At 38.1% G+C, this 21283-nt stretch overlaps 2 protein-coding genes, 1 non-coding gene and 1 pseudogene across 3 annotated transcripts; 1 reads left to right on the top strand and 3 right to left on the bottom strand.

The window, feature by feature from the left end:
* Positions 1-738: 738 nt before the first annotated feature.
* On the top strand, positions 739-1378 carry LOC149000227 (glutathione S-transferase F8, chloroplastic pseudogene; annotated as a pseudogene).
* Positions 1379-4706: 3328 nt separating this feature from the next.
* LOC149000228 (uncharacterized) lies at positions 4707-7908 on the bottom strand. The gene is made up of 2 exons (XM_089140213.1): positions 7409-7908; positions 4707-6656 (listed from the first exon to the last, which is right to left on the bottom strand). Exon 2 carries the CDS (start codon positions 6638-6640, stop codon positions 5951-5953), a length of 690 nt encoding a protein of 229 aa, XP_088996339.1. The 5' UTR covers positions 6641-6656; positions 7409-7908; the 3' UTR covers positions 4707-5950.
* A 930-nt stretch (positions 7909-8838) lies between these two features.
* TRNAL-AAG (transfer RNA leucine (anticodon AAG)) lies at positions 8839-8919 on the bottom strand. The gene has a single exon. It is a non-coding gene; the product is annotated as a tRNA-Leu (tRNA).
* A 1090-nt stretch (positions 8920-10009) lies between these two features.
* On the bottom strand, positions 10010-16988 carry LOC149000230 (heat stress transcription factor A-1-like). Its single transcript, XM_089140022.1, has 2 exons — positions 16426-16988; positions 10010-11735 (listed from the first exon to the last, which is right to left on the bottom strand). The coding sequence occupies exons 1-2, from the start codon at positions 16684-16686 to the stop codon at positions 10464-10466; spliced, it is 1533 nt and encodes a 510-aa protein (XP_088996148.1). The 5' UTR covers positions 16687-16988; the 3' UTR covers positions 10010-10463.
* Positions 16989-21283: the final 4295 nt, after the last annotated feature.

The raw sequence follows: 21283 nt of genomic DNA on the forward strand, positions 1-21283 counted from the left end.
GGGAGCATCGATGGCGGCAAGATGATTTCCGCAAGGAAAAAGGTGAGACAGTGGTGTAGTTTTTTTTTTTATCTTAGGGTGGATAATTTTGGTAGTTAGGTGTTGGTAGAGGGGGTATTTTAGACATTATAATAACCAAAAATAAAGAAAATGAAGAATAGAAATCCTCTTACATACAGAGTCTAAGACCAAAACTAAGATTTCAAAAGAGAGAGAAGATGAAGAGAAAATTTTGTCATTCCTATTGTTAAAGATTGAAAATTTCTTGAATATTCCTCTTCAAAATTATTTTGCACAAATCCAATGCACACAACTTTTGCTTGGATAAATAAACATGTGTCAAAAATATTACTCAAAGCAAAAAAATTTATAAACTTTGATTTATATTTCAAAAATCACTATAAATGATTTTGACCACCTTTTTTTGGCTTCTCCAAGGAAAAAACACCAGAAATTGTTTTCAATTAGTAAGGGCTTTTTTTTGGCAGACAAATGAACCAAGAGGGGTATTCATGTAATTATGCGATAGGCACCTCATCTTAATTTAGTAAATTGATCCAAACGGATCATTCTAGAAGTGTACCGATTTGAACCAATGCCTGATATCTTGTGCTCTGTCTTCTCTCTATAAAATGCCCATGCCATTACATTGATGAAAACAATCTCATCTTCTTCTTCATCTTCCATCTGTCTGCTCTTTTCTCGTTTATTCTATAATTTCCAGAACTATCTGTAACAGAAAACTATGGCTCCTAAGATTCATGGAAGCGTTTTCTCTACTGCAACAATGCGAGTTTTCGCTACCCTTCACGAGAAAAATGTCGAATTCGAGTACCATGGGAGGGGGACCGAGTTGGTCTACCATGACACAAAGAAGATGGCAACCGTTTCCAAGCTAATTTATGAGCACCTGGGGAAGCCATTCTTTTTAGGTATGGAAACAGACAAAGCTGTTGTGGAAGAGAACCAGAGAAAGCTAGCTAAGGTTCTTGATGTGTATGAGGAGAGGCTTTCCAGGTCTAAATTCTTGGGTGGAGATGCATTTACCTTAGCCGATCTTTACCACATGCCACCAATACACATCTTGCAGGGAACATAATCGAAGGTGTTGTTCGAGGCTCGCCCGCATATGAATGCTTGGATCAAAGATATCATGGCTCGGCCAGCATGGAAGAAGACCATTGAAATGCAGAAGCAAGCTTAGGCATGGAGAAGACAAGATGATGTGGCATCCTCTAGTGATAAAACAAGTTCAATAATGGAAACAGTTTCTATCACCAGTATCTTTGAAATGGTGATTTACTCATCAAATTTTGGAACATGTCACAAGAATTTCATGAACAAAAAGAATCTAAATAAAACATACCAAGTGACTACTGTTGCCATTAACTCAGTAGAGCAATCTCCCAATTTCCAAAAAAAAAAAAAAAAAGAACTACTGTTGCCATTAACACAGTAGCTATTTTCAGCAACGGGAAAACTTTCAACAGTAAACTTTCAGTTTGCTATTCTTGACCCTTGTACAGCTTGAGAATTAACCTGGCAATAGAAGAAATGCACCCATCCAGATGTTATATGAAAATATTTGTCTACCATCAGAGATGGAATGAATTATAGAATCATCTTCCCCGTATCATGGTTTAGTAATGTAGGATAAAATTGAAAGCTTCATTCAGCCCTGAACAAGTCACATGAATGGTATATTCAGATTCTGGTAAGGTTGATGGTGGTCTAACGGGTATAGGGAAAGGATCAGAACAGGAAGAAACAGTGTAATATTACTTTTAAAGGATTGAAACAGAATAAGAATATTTGATGGGTAAGGTCAAATAAAGCAGGATACAATTCCAAAGGTTCTAAATTCAGCCAGCATGTAAAATAATTCCTGCCAATACCAAAACACAATGCTGGAACTGCAGGAAATGATCTCAGGGTACATTGGCATGGTGGAGGAACAATGGCAGCAGATCCACAAGCCCCAAAGGGCTGAGATTTGAATTAAGTGATCATCTTTCCAGGGGTGAAACACAATGAGAGGCTGGAGGTTGTTTGATGGTTGGACTGGGCAGAGGACTGAAAGGACCGAACTAAGAAGTCAGTGAAAAATTAGGAACTAACCAGAGAACTAGTTTGAAACTTACAGTAGAAAGGATTGAAGACTGAAGAAAATCTTCTAATGGCAGAAGAACGAACTAGTTTGAAACTTACAGTAGAAAGGATTGAAGACTGAAGAAAATCTTCTAATGGCAGAAGAACAGGTTGTAAAAAGTCCGCTAGTTTCTTTGATCCCACTCGGTGTTCCTTTTCCATTTGCTTCCAATAGTTCTACCTATCCAGAAAAATTGTCGGCCCACGAATGTGGTTCCGATCCTTCCGGTGATGCCAGAAGTCGTTTCGATATACGATTTTATCTGGTTTCTATTCCAAACTTGAGTCAGCCTCCTGGCTTCTCACCACAAGACAAGTCAATTGAATTGAACACCAGCCACTTCCAACCTATTAGATCAAACACTAGGTAACTCCATGAGAGGCCCATGCAAACAGAACCAAAGTAGTTGAGTAAGAAACCTGAACCTTGATTTGCTTTGCATAAATATTAGAATGGAGCTGCAAGGTCCAAGTCCCAATTTTGTCCTCTCTACTTGGAGTACAAGATACAATCAAGTTCTAAACTAATGTGAGTTAAATTTTGACTACTTCTAATTATGAAAATATTATGTAAGGTAACTCACCACTAACAATGAAAATAAAAGTAAATAACCCCAGCTAGACCACTAGACTGCACCATAACATAAGAACTCAAAGTAGTGAACCAATCTGAAACAAAATCATGTAATTTTATATTGGAAGGGATCCAAGAAGAAGCCAGTAAGCAGGATCTGAGGTGAACTGGTAAACAGTTGAGTCAAAACAGAAGTTACGGTTTGGCAAGACCTAGTATTTGATGGTAGGGTTATGTCAAGTGAGTCTAGAGGAACCTAACAGTGAAGTTTCTTGAAGTTTTAATGGGAGATGTTGCTGAATTTAAAGAAATAGCAAATTGGGGTTTGACTTCCAGGTTTCTGGATAGAACTTGGAGGAATCTGGACCTTGTAGTAGGAATCTGGGATAGGGCTTTGTGTTAAGTTCTCCTGAAGTGGGAGTCAAGTTCAATCCAGAAGTCCAAATAAAGGAGCTTCCTAAAGGTTGGTTTAGGTCTAGGTGGAATTTGGGGTTTTCTGGGAAGAAACTGAGATGGGTTTTAACGGATTCAATGGTAGGATGGAGCTGCAAATTGGATTGAGTATTCCAAAGGGGCAGAGAAGTATTCAATCCAAAGAGGAGCAGTTTTGAAGTTAAATGGATGGTGCAGGTTTCCGGTCTTGGGGGCGTTGAAAACAAGAATGGGGAAAGCCAGGGTTGGGGCTGCAGAGGATTTGGAGTTGTAGCTGGGATGTTGTAAAGTTACAGTTGCTGCAGGATTTCTTGAACAGCAGAGATAATCTCCAGACCTATGATTATTACTCTTGTAGCAGCAATAAGCTTCCAGCTATTATAAGGAGCTTCAAGAATACATCAGCGGCAGACTTGGGGATAACTGAAGAATTCCATGGAGGGAAGAAAAGTTGAGAGGAGTGTGTTTCTCTCAAGCAAAAGCGATGTTCAGAGGAAAATTTCTGATTCAACAAATCATTGCCTCAACTGAGCGAAATGCCTAACATAACTTTCAGACTCAAACTAGGACCTCAAATCAAGGTTGTCAAGGCGTCGCCTAAGCGTTGCCTGGGTGTCCTGGCCCTTTTCTGGGTCAAGGCGACCTGGTGTCGCCTTGGTTTTCATTGCCCTCTATTGCCTTGCCTTACCTTGTTACCTTGAAAACCTTGCCTGAAATAGGACTGGAACTCAAACCAGGACGAACAAATCCTAATTAAGATTACATCTCCAACATGACTTAAATAAAGACTGATTAATATTTTAAAGAAACCCTAATTGTACCCATAATTTGGTGCTGGTGTAGGGAGGGGATCCACAAGCTACACCTAAGGCTGGTTGTTAGCTCTATCATTAGGAGCAGCCTTCTTCTTCTTGCTTGGGTACACTCTCAGCTCTGCATCATTCAGACTATTCTTCTGAACTAATTACACTAGAAGATTGAAGAAAGATAATACATCCCTTTTGAGTCCTAATGGCTTGGCTACTTGCATATACGACATCAACACTAGCAATCATGTCCATGTCAAAAGCTATGGCATTATGACCTCAAACTAAGTTGAGCTTCTTGAAGTCTCAGAGTCAACTTCACAGATTAAACTTCAAAGTAATGTCACCATAAAGCCCTTCTTGTTGTATATCAATTAGCCTACAAATCTTCAAAACCTACATTCCCAGATAATATAAGCATATATCCCCTAAAAAAATGTATACAATGAAGGCCTACAATTGTGTCGAACAGAATAAGGAATATGACCTCAAGTTGGGCTTTTGAAAGTTTCAGCCAACAGGAAAGTATTGTCAACCACCCTACGGTAGTCCTTGTTGTCTGTACATCGGTTAGTCCATAACTCTTCAAAACCCACAAGTTACTGATAATATAAGTATCTGTCCTTTAAAATTGTACAACCACAACTCCAATCTGGATTCTAGGGGGAGGGGGAATTCGTCACTTTAAGGATGGTTCAGATTTCTTTGGAACAACAAAAGATTGATATGGATAGCGACAACGAAAAGAACTTTATCAGAAACAATTGCACTAGCAATAAAGAATCAGATGAGAAATACAACTTCTATTTTATGCACTGAGATGGCAAATATTGAGACAAGAACAGGAATCCCATGTAAAGATCCAACATTCTTTTTTGTTGGGACAAACATTTTTTGAATTCAACCACATAGATAGTTGTCTACAGTTTGAGAACAAGCACATCTACGAGGAGTTACATAAAGTCACACCTCCTTTACCTTTTTTTTTTTAATGAGTGTCTTGCATTAAAAGCTCCTATCTGAAGTATGAACTTCAAAAGCACAAGACTTAGGTAGTGATCAGTGGGAGTTGATCAGGTGGAACTGAAAAGGGCACACAGGATGCTGAGAGAAAAAAGGAAGCAGTAGCAGGCACCCTCAATGCCCAAGGGGTCAATACAATTATAACAAGCAGCACACAGCGTAAAGGTACTTAGAACCAGTGACAGCTCTTACCATAAAAAATACACAGATCCATATCTGTGTAAGAAAGTTTCCCATCATCAAACTAGACAACTGGGGTCACTTGAGGCTCTTATGAGTAACATTCACTGCTAAAGCAAGATTCACATGCCAGACTGCTGAATCAAGACATCTCCACTGCAAATCCATTTTTAGGCCAGCTGTACCATTTGAGTTGATGACAACTACCAGAGCTTAACAATTATATACTCTCCACTAACTCAGTTGTTTCCATGGTTTATGTCACACAAATATGTATATTTTCCTTTTCCTTTTCCTTCTTAAAACATTCATGTGAACTATGAGCAATGTCTCATATGACTGCTTACCTTCATATCATCAGATTTGTGAAATTTCTGATGTGCGTGTATATATATAATATATACCTCTGTAGGTGTGTATAGTGTATTTTCTTGTACGAATGGCACCTCTAAGGTGTATTTGAAACTTGACACCTTTCTAGCTGTCCCTTGTCTTGTCATTAAATGTTTCTAAAAAACATAGGGATCGAAGGGTTTCCAAAAGTAAATTGGAAGTGACTTACACGATGTCACTGCTAGAAGATGTGGTCATGCACATTTTCAAGTATGTACATGCAATCACATTATTAACCTCATTATGAAACAACTGCATGTAATACCAATAGGGCAAGAAATTAAGCTTATAAATTATATGATACCTTGAGGGGGTGTCAACAAGAAAATCCCACAACTATATGCATCCATAAATAATGCAGAAAAATTCATGTAAGATGGAAAAAGTAGTGAAATCAAGGAGGTATTCTATTTCTCATTATAATCTGAATCATTTTCAATCCAAATAATGTGACATTGCGAGCACCAAGAAAAATCGAACTTCGAAACATGCCCTTAATTTCTTGTAGATCCTCTTCAGAGCATTGTTCAACAACAAGAACACAAACACCACCATGTCGAACCGTCCTTTCCATCTCAGTAACAAAACGAGAAGGAAACAATGCCTCAGCAAAGTGTGCGCTGAAGGCTACATCGAAGATCCCATCAAAAAAGGGAAGATTATGGGGATCAGCTCTACTCACCAGTGGAGGGGAATCGATTAGTTCAACCCCAGTGATGTCAATCACACCCATCTCTTGTAATGCCATGACTTCATGGCCAGCCCCAGCTGATACACAGAGGACTCGTGAGTGGTTGGTAAGCAAACCCATATGGCGAATTCCATTGAACAGCTCAGTGAAGGAATTGACTTTCTTTCCCCAGTCCCTGGTGGACCAGAGGCGCTTATTTTTCTTCTCAATGGAGACAATCTCACGGTGGGTCGCATCACAGGAGGACTTTGGGAACCTGATTTGTGGGGTACTTGGCTCATCTGTGATGCATGTCTCTGGGGTTTCAACAAAGAGAAGAATGAGAGTGATAGTGGCAACCGTGACAGCTGCACAGGAAAGCCGGTTCAACAGAGACTGTATGCGTCGGTCCATGTGAGGAAAAGAATTACTGATTCAAAGTAAAACAAGAGATTTCTTAGCGAGCCTTCCAACCTAGAGATGAGAATTAAGTGAAGCCAAAAAAATAATAATAATAATACAGAAACAGATAAGTTCTTCCCTTGTGGGTTTAAAGATCAACATAAACTAGCTATACGTGAATCATCTTGGCAGACTGCCCAACCAGTAAAAACAAATACATTCAGGCTCCCTTTGTTGCAGTGTGTACATGTTGTAACTTCTTACAGTGCTTGATTCAAGAAGTAAAATGTTTACTAAAACAGCACAATAGATATTTCTTGTACCATTTTGAAGTCTATCAAGGAGTTGTGAGAAAAGGCCCAGAAATGAGCAGTCATCTTCAGTGGTAAATCAAAAATCAAGTAGAACAATGCCGTTGAGGAATTACATCGAACATGGAATTCCTATGAATTTGGAAAATTTGCATTCAATCTAGCAAATCATTTCCTATACAAGTATTACTTAAATCCCGTATCGATTGGTTGTGTTCTTCGCACGGTCCAAGTCGATTTAAAACCAATGAAAGGATTTGCCAGACAACCCACTGAAAGTCTCCATATTTCTTCGAAACCTTCACCACTTTCGATTGTAGTTGGTTTCTTTCTCTAGTTGAAATCCATCCTTGATGATTCAAGGTGATTGTCCAAAATGAAGAGCAACAGGAACAGGAGACTGACTCCAATTCGAATATAATATACAATACAAGAATAGAAAATTGTTAAGATCAGCATTGATGCTTACCTGATCAAAGAAAGGAACTTGGAGAGGACCGCAAGCTCTACTACGCCTCAGATTTTCTTCGATGAAAATAAAATCAGGGGTTTGGTGGCGCATTAATTCACTGAAAAACAATGGAGAATCCGAAAAGAGAATGAAGGAGGTGATGCCGAACAGGTGCATTGACGATTCACCCTACCGGCGGACGTATTGATTTGATGATCTTGGGGATGAACGAGTAAACAATATGATCTCGATTATTAGGATTGTGAGGGAAAATTTGCCGAATTACTACAGATTGATGAAGATGAAGCCCGTGAAAAAAATTCCCTCGGAAAACCCAATGTTTCTCTTATCATTTGAATCACATGAAGGCCGAAGAATTATGGGTTTTTTTGCTTCTCTTGCTTCTCCTTGCACCTTCTCTTCTTCTAATCGATGTGTATAGAGTTGACAAGAACGCCACCGGAGAAAGAAAGACGGTTAGAGAGAGTGTTGCAGGGGCGAGAGTCCAATAGAATTAGTTTTTTTTTTTTTTTTTTTTTTTTTTGGCCAATACCAATAGAATTAGTTGAAGTAGCTATCCCCCCCCCCCCCCCCCCATAAAAGATATCCTTATGCTTATGTTTGGATGCTAAGAAAAGAAACGTAGAAATATGTATAGAAAAAAAAATCGACTATACAATATGAAAAGCATGGTCCCTGATCTTCCTCATTTCAATAGTAATATCATAACCTTCAAAAAAGTGGTCTTCCAAGTCTCATAAGTTAGATGTGATTTCATTTAAATAGCCAAGTTGGTTCATGTTAAAAGCAACGAAAGGGTGGGCCTCGGATAGAGAGGCATCAAACGTCAATTGACAGGTATTGAGATATAATATTCAAAGTATCATTAAGGTGTGTAGATTCTATCCACCCAACTGCCCGTTTTTCCATCTTTCTCCCTTCCCTCACATCTGGTGTCTGTGAATCACAAGCAAGTTTATGGTAAATCCTTTGTGAGGGAGGCAGCATGGAATGATAGCCTAGATAGATTGAGAGGATCTAAATCCATCACTAAACATACAATTCATTGCCCTACTAGGCATGCAAAGCATATTAGTGGTCTTACCTTTATAGTTTTAAAATATGAAAAAACTTAGTGAAGTTCTTCAAATCTGCTTAGAGAATGTGATAGGAGACCTTATTAGTACAACACTCTCATCACAATACCATTACTAGAATTGATGTCGTTTATGTTCTAGAGTAATGTGACACGATTCTATCATTTTGGTGATTAGAGCTTTAAGATTCATTGTAGCTCTGAAATTTCTTGTCTTATCATGATTTTGTGAATCTTACAAAAAAAATGCTTGTATTGTGGAAGGTTATATAGAAATTGAGAGGATAAAGATCCATTGACAACATTATCCTCACTAGTATAAATGGAAAAATAGAAGAAAAATTTTTTATTTTGTTGAGTGTGGGATTTGAACCCACGCCCTTTCGGACCAGAACCTTAATCTGGCGCCTTAGACCAACTCGGCCAACTCAACAAGTGATATTATTGGTTTACTCAAAATTGATCTTCTTCATTGTTAATTTGATTGGAATTATAAGCTCCTCTGTTTATTCTGCATTAACTGGTATTGAAAGATTCAAATGTACCAGTGTTCACCCAAAAACAAGTACTTTTATTTCAAATTCTTTACTGAGTGCTAATTGTATTTCACCAAGTCTATCTAGGCAACCTTTTGGCAGGAAGGTTTTCATCTCTGTTTTTCTTTTTTTCCTAGTAGGGTTTTTGGAGGGTGGGGGTGGAAGGTTGTTCGCCTTGGATTAAAATGAGCCTCTCTCCATTTTTGAGTGGCTTCTAACTTTGAGTACAAGCAAATGGAAAACCTGGCGGCGGAAAAGAGATCAAAAAAACAGGAGTAATAAAAAAGGTGGGGGAAGAAATGGAATACAAAATTTATTGTCGACAGTTGGGAAGAAGCAAACGGCCCCCCCCGCACAACGGTGGACGCGTACACACGGGGTTCGATCCGGATGAATCTGTTATGCCACAGGCCCTAAAAAAATCTGATTTTTTAAGAAAGAGTAAATTAATCATCAAATCTGGTTTTTATCTAGTTTACATTCTAAAACAAAGTATCATCAAAGAACGAAATCGTGTCTAAAGAGGGCAAAACTGCTAACTCTTTAGTCATTACTCATAACGTTTTAGGTAAGTTGGTTTTTGCTAAAATGTTTTGAAATATGTTAGCCTGTTGGGAATTTTTTTGAAAAGATTTACAATGATATGTTATGTTGTATGCTCACTAATTTAGTATATGCATTTGGTGAAGTTTTTGTTCTAGTAGAGACCAATTCTTGAGTAAAAACCGTTTTTACATGTTGCTGTCTTGGGAGACTTTTTTTTTTTTTTTTTTTTTGTACAGAAGGACTTTATTAAATCGGGGGATGGGACATTAATATGCCTCAAATAGACTGTCTTTTTTTTAAAATGATTAAATGAACATTAAGGGTGTAAATGAATAACCAAAATTCACTTTTAAATTTGCAGAAATGTCACAGCCTGCCCTTAATGATGTACCTCCTTCTGTATAAGTATGAATCCTCTCATTTCATATGGATGATAGGATTATACAGAGTTAAATTAAATCTCAAGGAACCGTCTACTCCAAGAAAACACAATATTATTGCAGGTTTCCGGTATATCCACCATTCAGAGCCAGTTTCAGGAGATCAACCTATACAAGTTATCCTGCAACAGCACAGGACTGCCTTCCACTTTTAATGCCTGTTTGATTTGTTTTTTTTTTTTTTTTTTTTTTTGGTAAACTGTTTGATTTGTTGATCATACAAAAATTGAGTGGGAGGGGTAAGATCACAAGTATCTTTTCTTGAACACCAACCTTTACGTATAATTTTCTGAAATTCAAAACCACAACCCAACCCCAACCCAAAGAGTATTCTCATTAGCAGCTTCTTGTTGGATATCTGAAAAGGGTAGCACCTTCGTTATCATGATAGAACTCTCTTAACGGCATGAGAGTTAAGGTTACACTTGACTAGACAGGGACAACGTTGATACATATCATACACTATTGGCTTCTGATGTAAGAAGCCCCATCTGTTCTGTTAGGTGTTCCAGATGCTCAGCTTTGCCACATCCATTCACCTTTGCAGGCTCTTTCTCCTTGCTAGCATCAAGTGTGACAGAGTCAATCTCTTCTGTGTCACCAGAGAGGAGGCTCACAGCAAGAATCTGCTCCCAGAAGTCATCATTTATACTTGGGAGTTTAGCTATACCATCAAGTAATATGTCTGGCGACAGCTCTTCAGATTCTATTGGTATCGACTCATTCAGCTCAACAGATATTGAGTCCAAAAATGATGCAGCATTCCCAGTCTCTGTCCCAGCATAAGTCTCACCGGTAATATCAGAAATATTGGTTCCTGGAATTTGTGCGCATTCAGGCATAACCAAGTCTGTCTGGACGAATGGAATATCTTGAACTACACTAAGAACACCCGCATCTGAGAACGCAGCAGTTGTGGTAACCATGTCTTCTGTCAGAGTAGACTGGTTCTCAGATATGGCAGGTGAGTGGCAGATCTCCGCGAAACCTGAGGTTGTAGCTGGTATATATGACTTTCCCGATGTAATTGGGACTTCTGAAAGTGTCAACCCTGACGCCTGATTTGAAGAGCTGCCATTGTCTAATGCATTGGGTGGTGAATATCCATCATCAATCAAGAAACTATCAACATTACTGTTGGGAGATTCCAGCCTGGAAGAATCATCATGCTTCAGGATCTGCCTGAACATTGCTTTTGCTGCTTCATTTATCAAAGGCTGATATTTCACGATCTGTCCATCAGCAGCTACAGCATGCTCACCCTCTGAGTTATCTTCCTGTCTGGGGAGTCTCCTCTTTTTGTTCACTCCAACCATCCGCCGGCTGCTCTCATTCTGCTGCTGCACCAACTGGGCTAGGAAGCCAGGTCTCTGCATGGCCTTTGCCAGGAATGACATCATTTGCTTTTGTCGCTGTTCCATTCCCTGAATGCGTTGTCCCATGGTCTGCACCTGGTTATCAGTTACCTGTTGCTGCTGCCTCAGTCTAACCAGCTCCTGCATAAGCACATTCTTGTCCCTTTTGAGTCTTTCAACCTCTTCCTCGAGCCCAAACTTCCCCACCTCAACACATGCTCCAATGGAAGAACTCTGTCCCTGAGGCTGTTGCTGCTGGTTATGTACATGGGAAGGCTTCCTCCTATTAATACTCTTCAACAAATGTTTTTGCCCTCTCAGGAATCCCTCATTAGCAAATTCCCATCTGTCTGGATCAACCTTCCTGAATCCCTACTCCAAAATAAAATAGCATATCAAAACTACCAGCGACCAAGAAGAAGATAACAATGAATGAAAACCCTCCTCAACCACCAGCATCCATTTGAAAAATATATAAAATGAAGAAAGTTCTTCGGAAGCTAATTTAAATTAACAGGCATGGTTAAGCCCCGCATGTGCAGAAAACCTTGACAGATGGAAAATGATATGCCCTGTAACCATCATTAAAAAGGAATTTTCTGTCACGATGTTACAAATACAGTGATGGTAAATGTCTCCTTGACCCCTATTAATTAGTACTTCCCTTCCCTTCTTTTCAATGAAATGTTGCACTTCATCATTTAGGAAAGTTTCACATAGATCCACCAACTAACCATATCAAAAGAAAAGAATATGAGGGCAACATGGTAGAACCAACTCTGAAAAGCAAACAAATACATAGATACAGAGAGAGGTAATGAGAATGTCAGTTTTTCAACAAGAAAAGAAAGGCCATGAGTTAAAGAAGGTAGGGCAAGAAAGAGATATATGCTTTCATCACTCTCTCAGTCTCTGTGTTACATGTTTAGTTTACTGTCAAATGGCACCCAGACTGACTGTTAAATTCCTTTATTCAATGTTCACTATTTCCTTTGACAAAATTAGTCGTGCTCATTTATTACTCTAACAAGGCTCCCAAAGTCCAGTTAAATACTTCATTCCTAATTTAGATTTCTGTCAACAAAATAAAGAGCACCTTAAGACCCAAACATGATATAAAAAATAAAACCTAGGCAAACGGGCATGGCGAAAACAACCCCACTAACCATCTCCAACATCCTACTAGACTAGTCTGATCCCCACTTCAATAGAGGTAGCACATAGTGCACAAGGCTCCCACATTTAGCGGGGTCTGAGGAGGGCCAAAAGTACAGAGCCTTACTCCTGTTTCCAGCAAGGCTGTTCCAGGTCTTGAATCTGTGACCAAGCATTCCACAAGAGAGCACATCACCAACGTGCCAATGCCTCTGATGGTAGATTCAGTATGGGTCCACATGAGCAATTAATATCACAAATAATTAAGTCCATACTTGTCAAGACATTTCCTACGCAGACATCTTGGTCACCTTGCATCTAGGCCCCCTCCAATGCATTGGGTCAGCTACATATAGTGACAACTTTGGTTAAGTGGCAATATCATAAGTACAAGGGAGTTCAGAACCATCAAGGAAAGAGAAACAGACCTATGAACTTCATTGGAAGCAAATATGTAAGTGGGGTTTCTCTCTGACACTTAGATAAAAGAATCAAAGCAACATAAGAAATATGGGCATATTAGTAAATAACAGAGTTGGGAATTCAACCAAAGAACCCTTCTCCAACCTCTCAACCACAGCATGTTGATGCTTAAGGGATTTCTTGCAGTTGATAAATCTCACCTGAAGGAAACTCAATCAATACGCAACTCTGCTGAATTAACTAGATAGAAGGGCAGAAACCATGCATAGTACTCCTGAAATTGGTTCCGGAAGTAGGAAAGATCACACTGTTGTAGACTTAGTTCCCACAATAGCAAACTAGATGAGGGCAGGAATCTAAGGTTTTGAGTCAATTTGTGGAGGAGATTTAACATCTGAAATAGTAGGCCAATCTGAGTTTGTGGTAATAGAGTTCCAACAAACTCATTTCAGACCAAAAATAACACAGAAGGAATACATGACAACAGAATAGCAGGTAAAGAAAGAAAACCAACGAGAAGGAAACAAGAACTATCAGGAGGGACGAGGAAAACCAATGCACACTTAAGTGGAAGTTTCAGTTAGCACGGAAGAAGGAATAATATAACCAACACAGCTCCAAATCAGTTGTGGTGACATTCTCAAATTAAGAAAGTAACAAACAACAACAACACAGACCTTTCCCAACTAAATGGGATCAGCTACATGGACCCTTTCAAAACAAAACTAAGAATGGATAAGTGTACAATATATGATCCCACAAAGAGAGAAGCTGGAAATGAAAAATAAAAAATCAAAGTAGAGAGGAAATAGGATAGCCCAGGAAACAGGAAAATTCAGCTACTTGGCGTCAACAACATGGATGCTTACCCAACAATAGGCTTTATCTGGCATGCCAGGGTTTGTCTCTATTCTTTTTTATCTTAAAATTCCAAACTCCCTCCTTTTGTCCAACTTACCCATCACTTTTCTACAATTATTAGCACATTCCCCCAATCAACACCCACCCCCCCCCCCAAAAAAAAAAAAAAAAAAAAAAAAGAAAGAAAGAAAAAGCCCTCACTAAATCCCAGTTTCAGCATATTCTGCCTGGCAGATTGGCTATTACAGGGTTTTTCCCTAGATTCTTAATATCAGAGTGTCCACCATTTTTATCATATGTTGCTAGGGGGTACATGACCCATATGTACCATGTGTCACTTATACATTATTTGTAAGTTGTTATTTTGATTTTTCAGAATCAGAAGGCAGTCTAGTGTGAACGTGCTATTCTTTTCTATTCCTTTTATGTAGATTCTAATATATGGTCCTAGATTTAGGAAGTTATCTTAACTTCCTCTGGGCCAGTTTTTATTATTTGAGCAAGACCTGCCACAGACAAGATGTGCCTCTCTTGCGGTCTCTGCCTTCTCTTTCTCCTTATTCTTCTTCCCTGAATCCCTTCTTCTTCCTCTTCTTCTCTACGTTCTCTCTGGTTTATTAAGTTCCATGTTGTCTCACTTAAAACCCAGTTTACTAGCCTGCGGTGAAATCAGCACAGACCTGCTGCTGTTTTGAATTTGTTCACATCCATGAGCCCCCTACTGTCCCAGGCATGTCCCCCCACTTCAAACCTAACCCTAGACCTATTCCTTAACCTACTCAACCATTCCAGTACTATCCCCATCGCGCTGAAACATGCCCTTGATGTCAGAAGGGCTGATTGAAGTTTCAACATTCTCCTACATTACAAAGCCAAAATAACAGCCTCATCTTCTTTTCTTGTTGAGATTCTACATCATCCACTCATCTATAGAAAAAAGAAGTTGAGTCATCCAGAGCGCTTGACCACCACAAAGAAGAGTATGATTCCAATTGCAAAAGGCAATTATTACTTTCAAAAGAATCTACCAAGAAAAGACTTCAAAAAAAAATAATAAAATAAAAATAAGGCATTTGTGAGGCAGAATATGTAAGTCAAATAGCATCCATCAAATCCATTTTATCTGGCAAGCTAGCTCAGAATCAAAACCCCAGGACTTCAAATATAAGACAAAGCATTAATTACCAAGTTACACAACGGAAAAAATTTGTGACCTGAAGTATATGTAGAACTACTTAACAAACATAAACATTAAAATAAATAATAATAATAAAAATAAATCAAAACAGATCTTTTTTCTCCTTGAACGACAGCAGACTGGCAGTTAAATTGGATACAAAAATACACAAGTGACAATAACAAGTTCCATCAGTTACTTTTCTTGGGAATGATCATGAGGAAAAAATAGGATGCTAGGAGGTTGCACACAAGTGTCATGTTATAACTTGCATTTACATCACAATTACAAATGGCACGGACTTAGCATTAAGGCAACAAGAAAGTAGCTGAAACACCTAAATAGATCCAAAGGAATTAGATCAGCCACTACAGTAGACAGGAAAATGCAACAGAATTCCACATGTTATATATAGAAACAATTTAATCATCAAAAATGGAAAGAAGTTTGCTACCACTACACATGTTTCAAAAGAACATTATCAAGCAACTTGTTAATGTGACTGCCCAATACAACCTATAGAGGAAACCACATCAGATAAGACCTATGCAAGTTCATAACATCTCGACAAACAATGAAAATAACTCACAGGGTAGGTCTCATGAAAATCAACTGATACAAGACCTAAGCTATGCATGTATATCCTCACTACTTCTCCCAATATCATTTTAAGTATGTTCATAGCTCTTCTAGTTCTTTTAATGGGAATCCAATTATACCTTTCTAATGGAGCATCCAGAGGCCTCTCTGTTGAACATAGACATTCAACCTCAAATGACTTTATTTTAGCATATCAAATATCAGAACTACTCCCAGATAATGTTGAGAAAAACCAATGACCCTCAACAAGTCAATTTCAATATGATCATTCCTTATCGTACCAATACTAATTTTTCCACTCATCTATCTCAACAACCTTATCTCCAGTACGCTGAGTTTCTCTATATGATGCTTCATAACTGCCACTACCCAATATTCTGTATCACAGATCACGTTGTATGAGTATCCTACAAAAACTTTCTTTCCATTTGAAGGAATAAGACTATCAGACAATACTACAGAGTACAGACACAGCTCTCCACTTTATGTATCATACTCTTTCTATCAATAAGAAAAAAGAACATAATATTCATCGATAAAGTACATCACATATTAATTAACTATGAAACAAAATCCTCTATAGTAGCAAGCACTTTACAAGGTGTGTAATTCAGCCAGTAAAAACAATTATCTGTAATAACACTTAGCTCATCTGTTTATTTACCTTACACATACCCACGACTCTAACTTGTCTCCTCCAGTCCCACTGCTTTCTCTCTCATAAAAATCCCTCAGTTTTCTTTTCATTACATTAAAAGTGTCTAGATAATTCGCTAGATATTCACTGAAAAACCAGATGCACAAGAGAAAGAAACTTCAATTATAGAAGTAAGGGAAAAAGCGTACATATGTATTCAACTGTCTGACGAAACTGGAGAAGTTATTGTGCTTGAAATATTTTGGCAAAAGATCCCTGGCAAACTCAGGAGGATTCCAAACAACGAAGCTATTGTTGCCAGCGCTCCACGAAACCACCGAATCCGTCGATGAATCATCTACCATGTCATAGGTCTTGCTAAGGAACGGCGGTGGAGCATTAGCATTCAGAATCGAGTTCGAGGTCGTAGTTGAAACTGCCGTGTTATTGTTACCATGAACACCATCCATATCCACAACTTATCAAAAAAGTTGGATCATCAACCCGATAAACTGAGAGTATAATATTGTTACAGAAACAAAGATTTCAAATAAAACAAATAAAAAATTTGTTATCTAAGGAGTTTACAGACGACGATACCGAACAACGAAGGTTGAGGATCATCATTAATGGCTGAAGATTTAAAAACCCTAGATTGCAGGGATGCTACGAAAGTGGAAGGACTTCAAAAGGGAAGACGCATCAAGGAAAATGGACACGAGCTAGTGCTTCAGAAACGAGCAACGCATAACATAGGGATTCGCACAGAGTTCGAAGACCCGATTCCCGAACGCGAAGACTTTCACCGCTGCGTAATAGCCGCGTACGGCCACGATTGAATGAATAATCCTGGTCGAAATCTCGACCACCGATTCGACGTTTTATTTACCTATTTTTACATTTCAGCCACATCTACCTATCATCAAATATATATATAATGGATGGTCGAGATTTCGACCTCGACCTCTCGGTTCAATCGTGATCATACACAGCACTAAAGTCGAGCCCTTCCCAGACCAGTGCAGTTAAATTATGTTTTTATCCTTATCAAGAAATCTTTTTTTTGTTTTCTTTTCTTTTCTCGAACTATATATCAGAGAATATGCTAGTTCTATTATAAATATATAATGAATAATCCAATAGAAGAGTTGAAAGTAAGGGTGTCAATTTGGTTAAAAAACTGTTAAACCGTACTGTACTGTACCGAACCATTTAAACTATATTGTACCGTACCGTTTTCAAATTCGGTACGTTTTTAACTGAAACCGAATTTGGTAATTGTACGATACGATACGGTGTTATGGTATAAAGTATCATACCGTCGGTAAATACCGTTTACCGTACTGTTAAACTGATTACCGATTACCGTACCATATTTTATACCGTATACCGTAAAGTTATTAACCCTAAACTCATCTCACACTTCACTTCATACCCACCTTACAGCCTCAATCTGCTTAATGAAAGTAAATTCAAGCACGGTGCATATATAAACATACAAGGAGACCCTTTGGATTATTAAGTTAATAATGGCTTTGATCCAGCTAGACAAGCTTATGACCCCAATCAGGGATGCTGGGCTTCCACATCTAGTTCTTGTCCTGATGGCTTGTTTAAGTCTATCTAAAGTTGTTGAAGCTTCCCAGGTGCTTCATATGTTTGTGGTTTTTGTTTCATATGTTTTGAAGGTCCATTGAGTTTTTTTCTTATAAGTGACCGAGTCATTGGTCATTCCATAATGCATTATAACATCATTGGCAAGATGTTTAGAATGGTGGTTGTATTAATTCAATGACAATTCAACCTCACGTGACTGGGTTGAGATATTTGACTTTTAAGTAATTTGCTGTTAGTTTTCTGTTTAGGTTTGATTTTTATTTTTCTCACTTGTTTCCATACAATACCGTAACAAAACCAAAACCGTGTCGTTTTTCAATACCGCACCGAATTGACACCCTTAATTGAAAGTATTGCGATGACAGACTGTGTATCATTAATTAATCTCAACATGATGATTTTTTTTTGTTTCTTTCTTAGTAGTGATGCTTTTTTTTAATACTAGAAATTAAATGTCGCCGGATGAGTGCAAACCCAAGACCTCCCCATGGGGTATGGGCTTTTAACCGCTCAACTAACCCATTATTGGCGCAACATGATGATTTTATTTACTATATATAATGATTGCTAATTTTGCCCTACAAATATTTTGCACTATAACGACGGTATGAGTACCTGAAACCGGTATCGCACCGGATTTCAAATTTCGGTTTCGATACGTGCCGTACCAAACTTTGAATAGTGCAATACGTTGCGGTTTTAGACGGCACGGTTCGGTACAGTAAAATGATTTCAATACACAATTGACACCCTTAAAGTAGAGTATGAGTCTTTATTTGTTCATGCATGTACTTCTCAAATCGTGGCATGCAACATGTTTTTTCAAATCCAACGACCATGCATACACTGATACAAGGACAAGAGAAATCATAATAATTGAATCTCAAGAATGCCAAGACTTCACATATTAGGTTTTGATGGAGTTGTCACTTGTGCGTTGTGCCTAATCGACTCCAAACTGCAAGTAGTCTATCATGCCCTCCAGAAAGTCAACTGAAAAAAATCCTTCCTATGGAGTAAGTGGAAGTTGCCTTCTAAAATAGTTCTACCAACCAACCTGTCCATTTTAGTTGTTGATCAAAAAGTCTTGCAGACATTAAAATGTTAGAGTGAACATCATTTATATCAAATAAATAAGCACAAACACATTGTTTGGTCTTAGTAGGGGCACGATAATATATGTCTATGGGAATATTGCCTCATTAATTTGCAATTCAAACCATTAAGATTGAACCAAACCAGCCTGTTATAGCTTGAACGATTCCAAATTAAACCTTAAGGCTACATTTGTTTGCAGGAATAAAGGTGGGGTAAAAAAATTCTTGAAAAAAGTGTAAAATTTTTACTTTTCCCTGATATCCCAAAATGATAGATTGTTTGGTTGTTTGAGGTGGAAAAGTGAAACAAGTTTTCTTGAATCAAAAAAAGGAAACTTGTATGGTAATGTAACAACCCAACTTTTCCACCCCAAGCCATTTTAAAACCTCACATATTTGGTGGGACTTTGTGGAAAAGTTGGGAAAAGTAAAAAATGGGACCCACCACTATCACTTTTCCACAAAATCCTTTTATATCCTTTCATTATCCTTTACCCCACTACACATGAGACTCACATATTTTTTTTTCCACCCCTTTTTTTCCACCCAACCTTTGCAAACAAACGCAGCCTAATAGGTTGTGTTGGGACAAAGTTCAAACGGTTTCAAGCTGCTTTGGGTCAACCTGTGTGCGCCCTGTTAGCCCAAAATTGAATGGCCTGAATCACCTTGTTTGCTCTTTGTTGTCATGTTGTGAAAACTTTCCAAGATTTGTTTGTCGTGAATATTTCAGATTCTAGACTAGCTTAACTTTTTTACCTCCCTCCCCTTTTCATGAATCATATTTAGCCATATGAAAGTAGTGAAGTCCTTCCATTATCTCTCTTATATTTTTTGTTTTAATCCAAATAGAGAAGGAAAAAAACGATAGAAATATGAAACTTGATAAACCGTTAGCCATGGAGCAACTTTTATTATTGATTGATTAGCACAAACTATTAGCAATCTAAACCCAAATCTCTTAAAACAGAAATTGTTATTTTGTTAATAGCCTGTGTTTGGACTTGGTATTTTTAGTTCAAAACTGTTAAGCTCAAAATAAAACCACTCCAAACTATACAATTGACACCCCCTACTTCCTAGGCTAAGGTACAAATCATTTACCCATTTAGATTAGATACATTGATCAGGACTTTATTGGGGCTTGGTGTTTTATTTTTGTCTCTTTCTGAAAGTGTTACTTTTCCTTTCTGGCCACACGAAATTATAGGCTATGATGAAACTATAATAAATCATTTAAGTCATGTCCTTACCTAGGGAGGTTAGAAAGAAAGATTTGCATAGATTTTTCTCGGTTAAACAAAGATTTGCGTTTGTGGGAAGCACGGATCTCTGGGAGAAAATCTCCAAGTACTCACCCACCAATGAACAAACGCAAAAAGTTTGAGGAGGTCATGTGATTCTAACCTCTGTAACTTGTCTCTCCATTCATTTTTTTTCCGTCTCCCCCTCCATTGGGTGAAAAAGCTTGTATATTGCGCATTAAATGCGCAGGATCATCAAGTCGAAATTTCGGCCGTAGGATCCAAAATTTCAGTCGAGATCGAAATCTCGATCGTTGAATTTCGTCGGTCGAGATCGAAATTTTGACCGAAATTCTGATCCCACCGCTCAAAGTGCATGGCTTGATGGTCCTGCGCATTTATGGCGCAGGACCCAATCTAAGGGTGTAAATGGATAACCGAAATCCGCTTATGAATTTGCATTCGCATCCTTTTTGAGTGTTCGAATCCGTCCGATTACTAATAGGATGCGGATATGTAATACCCTTCTCTTACCGATTATTATCCGTCCGATATATATATATATATATATATATATGTGTGTGTGTGTGTGTGTGTGTGTGTGTGTGTGTGTGTGTGTGTGTGTGTGTGTGACTATTTTTCTTGATTTTCTATTAAATAGCTATTAAAGTTGCTAAATTCTTAAATTTCAAACATAGCCTCATAAATAAAATGATAAAAATGTAGACTGGTAGTCGAAAACTTGTATTCGATTGGTATTCATACCCATTTAGAATAATCTACTTAAGAAAATAACTATTCGATTATCATTTGAATCCAACTGAATCCGTCCAAAAACTGATAAAATATTATTCGAATCCGTTTCAAATATAATAGGATGCGGATATGGTATCTCTATTATCCGATCTGAATATGGTCCGTTTACACCCCTACTTGGGCCTATGGGTCATAGTCGGTTTCGGTATGACGGTTTGAATGATGAAAATGAAAAAAAAAAAAAAAAAAAAAATCCCAAACGAGCAATAAATGCTTGCTTTGGAGGTTCCTCTTAAAAAAATGATTGTTCAGGGGTTGAGTAATTAAAGCAGACTACTTGTAACGAACAGTTG

This window comes from Hakea prostrata, chromosome 11, assembly GCF_041222555.1.
Source record: "Hakea prostrata isolate BN-2017 chromosome 11, UWA_Hpros_2, whole genome shotgun sequence".
Classification (NCBI taxonomy): Eukaryota; Viridiplantae; Streptophyta; class Magnoliopsida; order Proteales; family Proteaceae; genus Hakea; species Hakea prostrata.

Bases quoted from the DNA above. Each gene is read 5' to 3' on its own strand.
- LOC149000228 (XM_089140213.1), bottom strand. From the start codon at position 6,640: ATGGACCGACGCATACAGTCTCTGTTGAACCGGCTTTCCTGTGCAGCT.
- LOC149000230 (XM_089140022.1), bottom strand. From the start codon at position 16,686: ATGGATGGTGTTCATGGTAACAATAACACGGCAGTTTCAACTACGACC. The intron at 11,736-16,425 runs GTACGCTTTTTC...ATTTTGGAGTAG, and splicing joins TCAGACAGTTGAATACATAT to GGATTCAGGAAGGTTGATCC.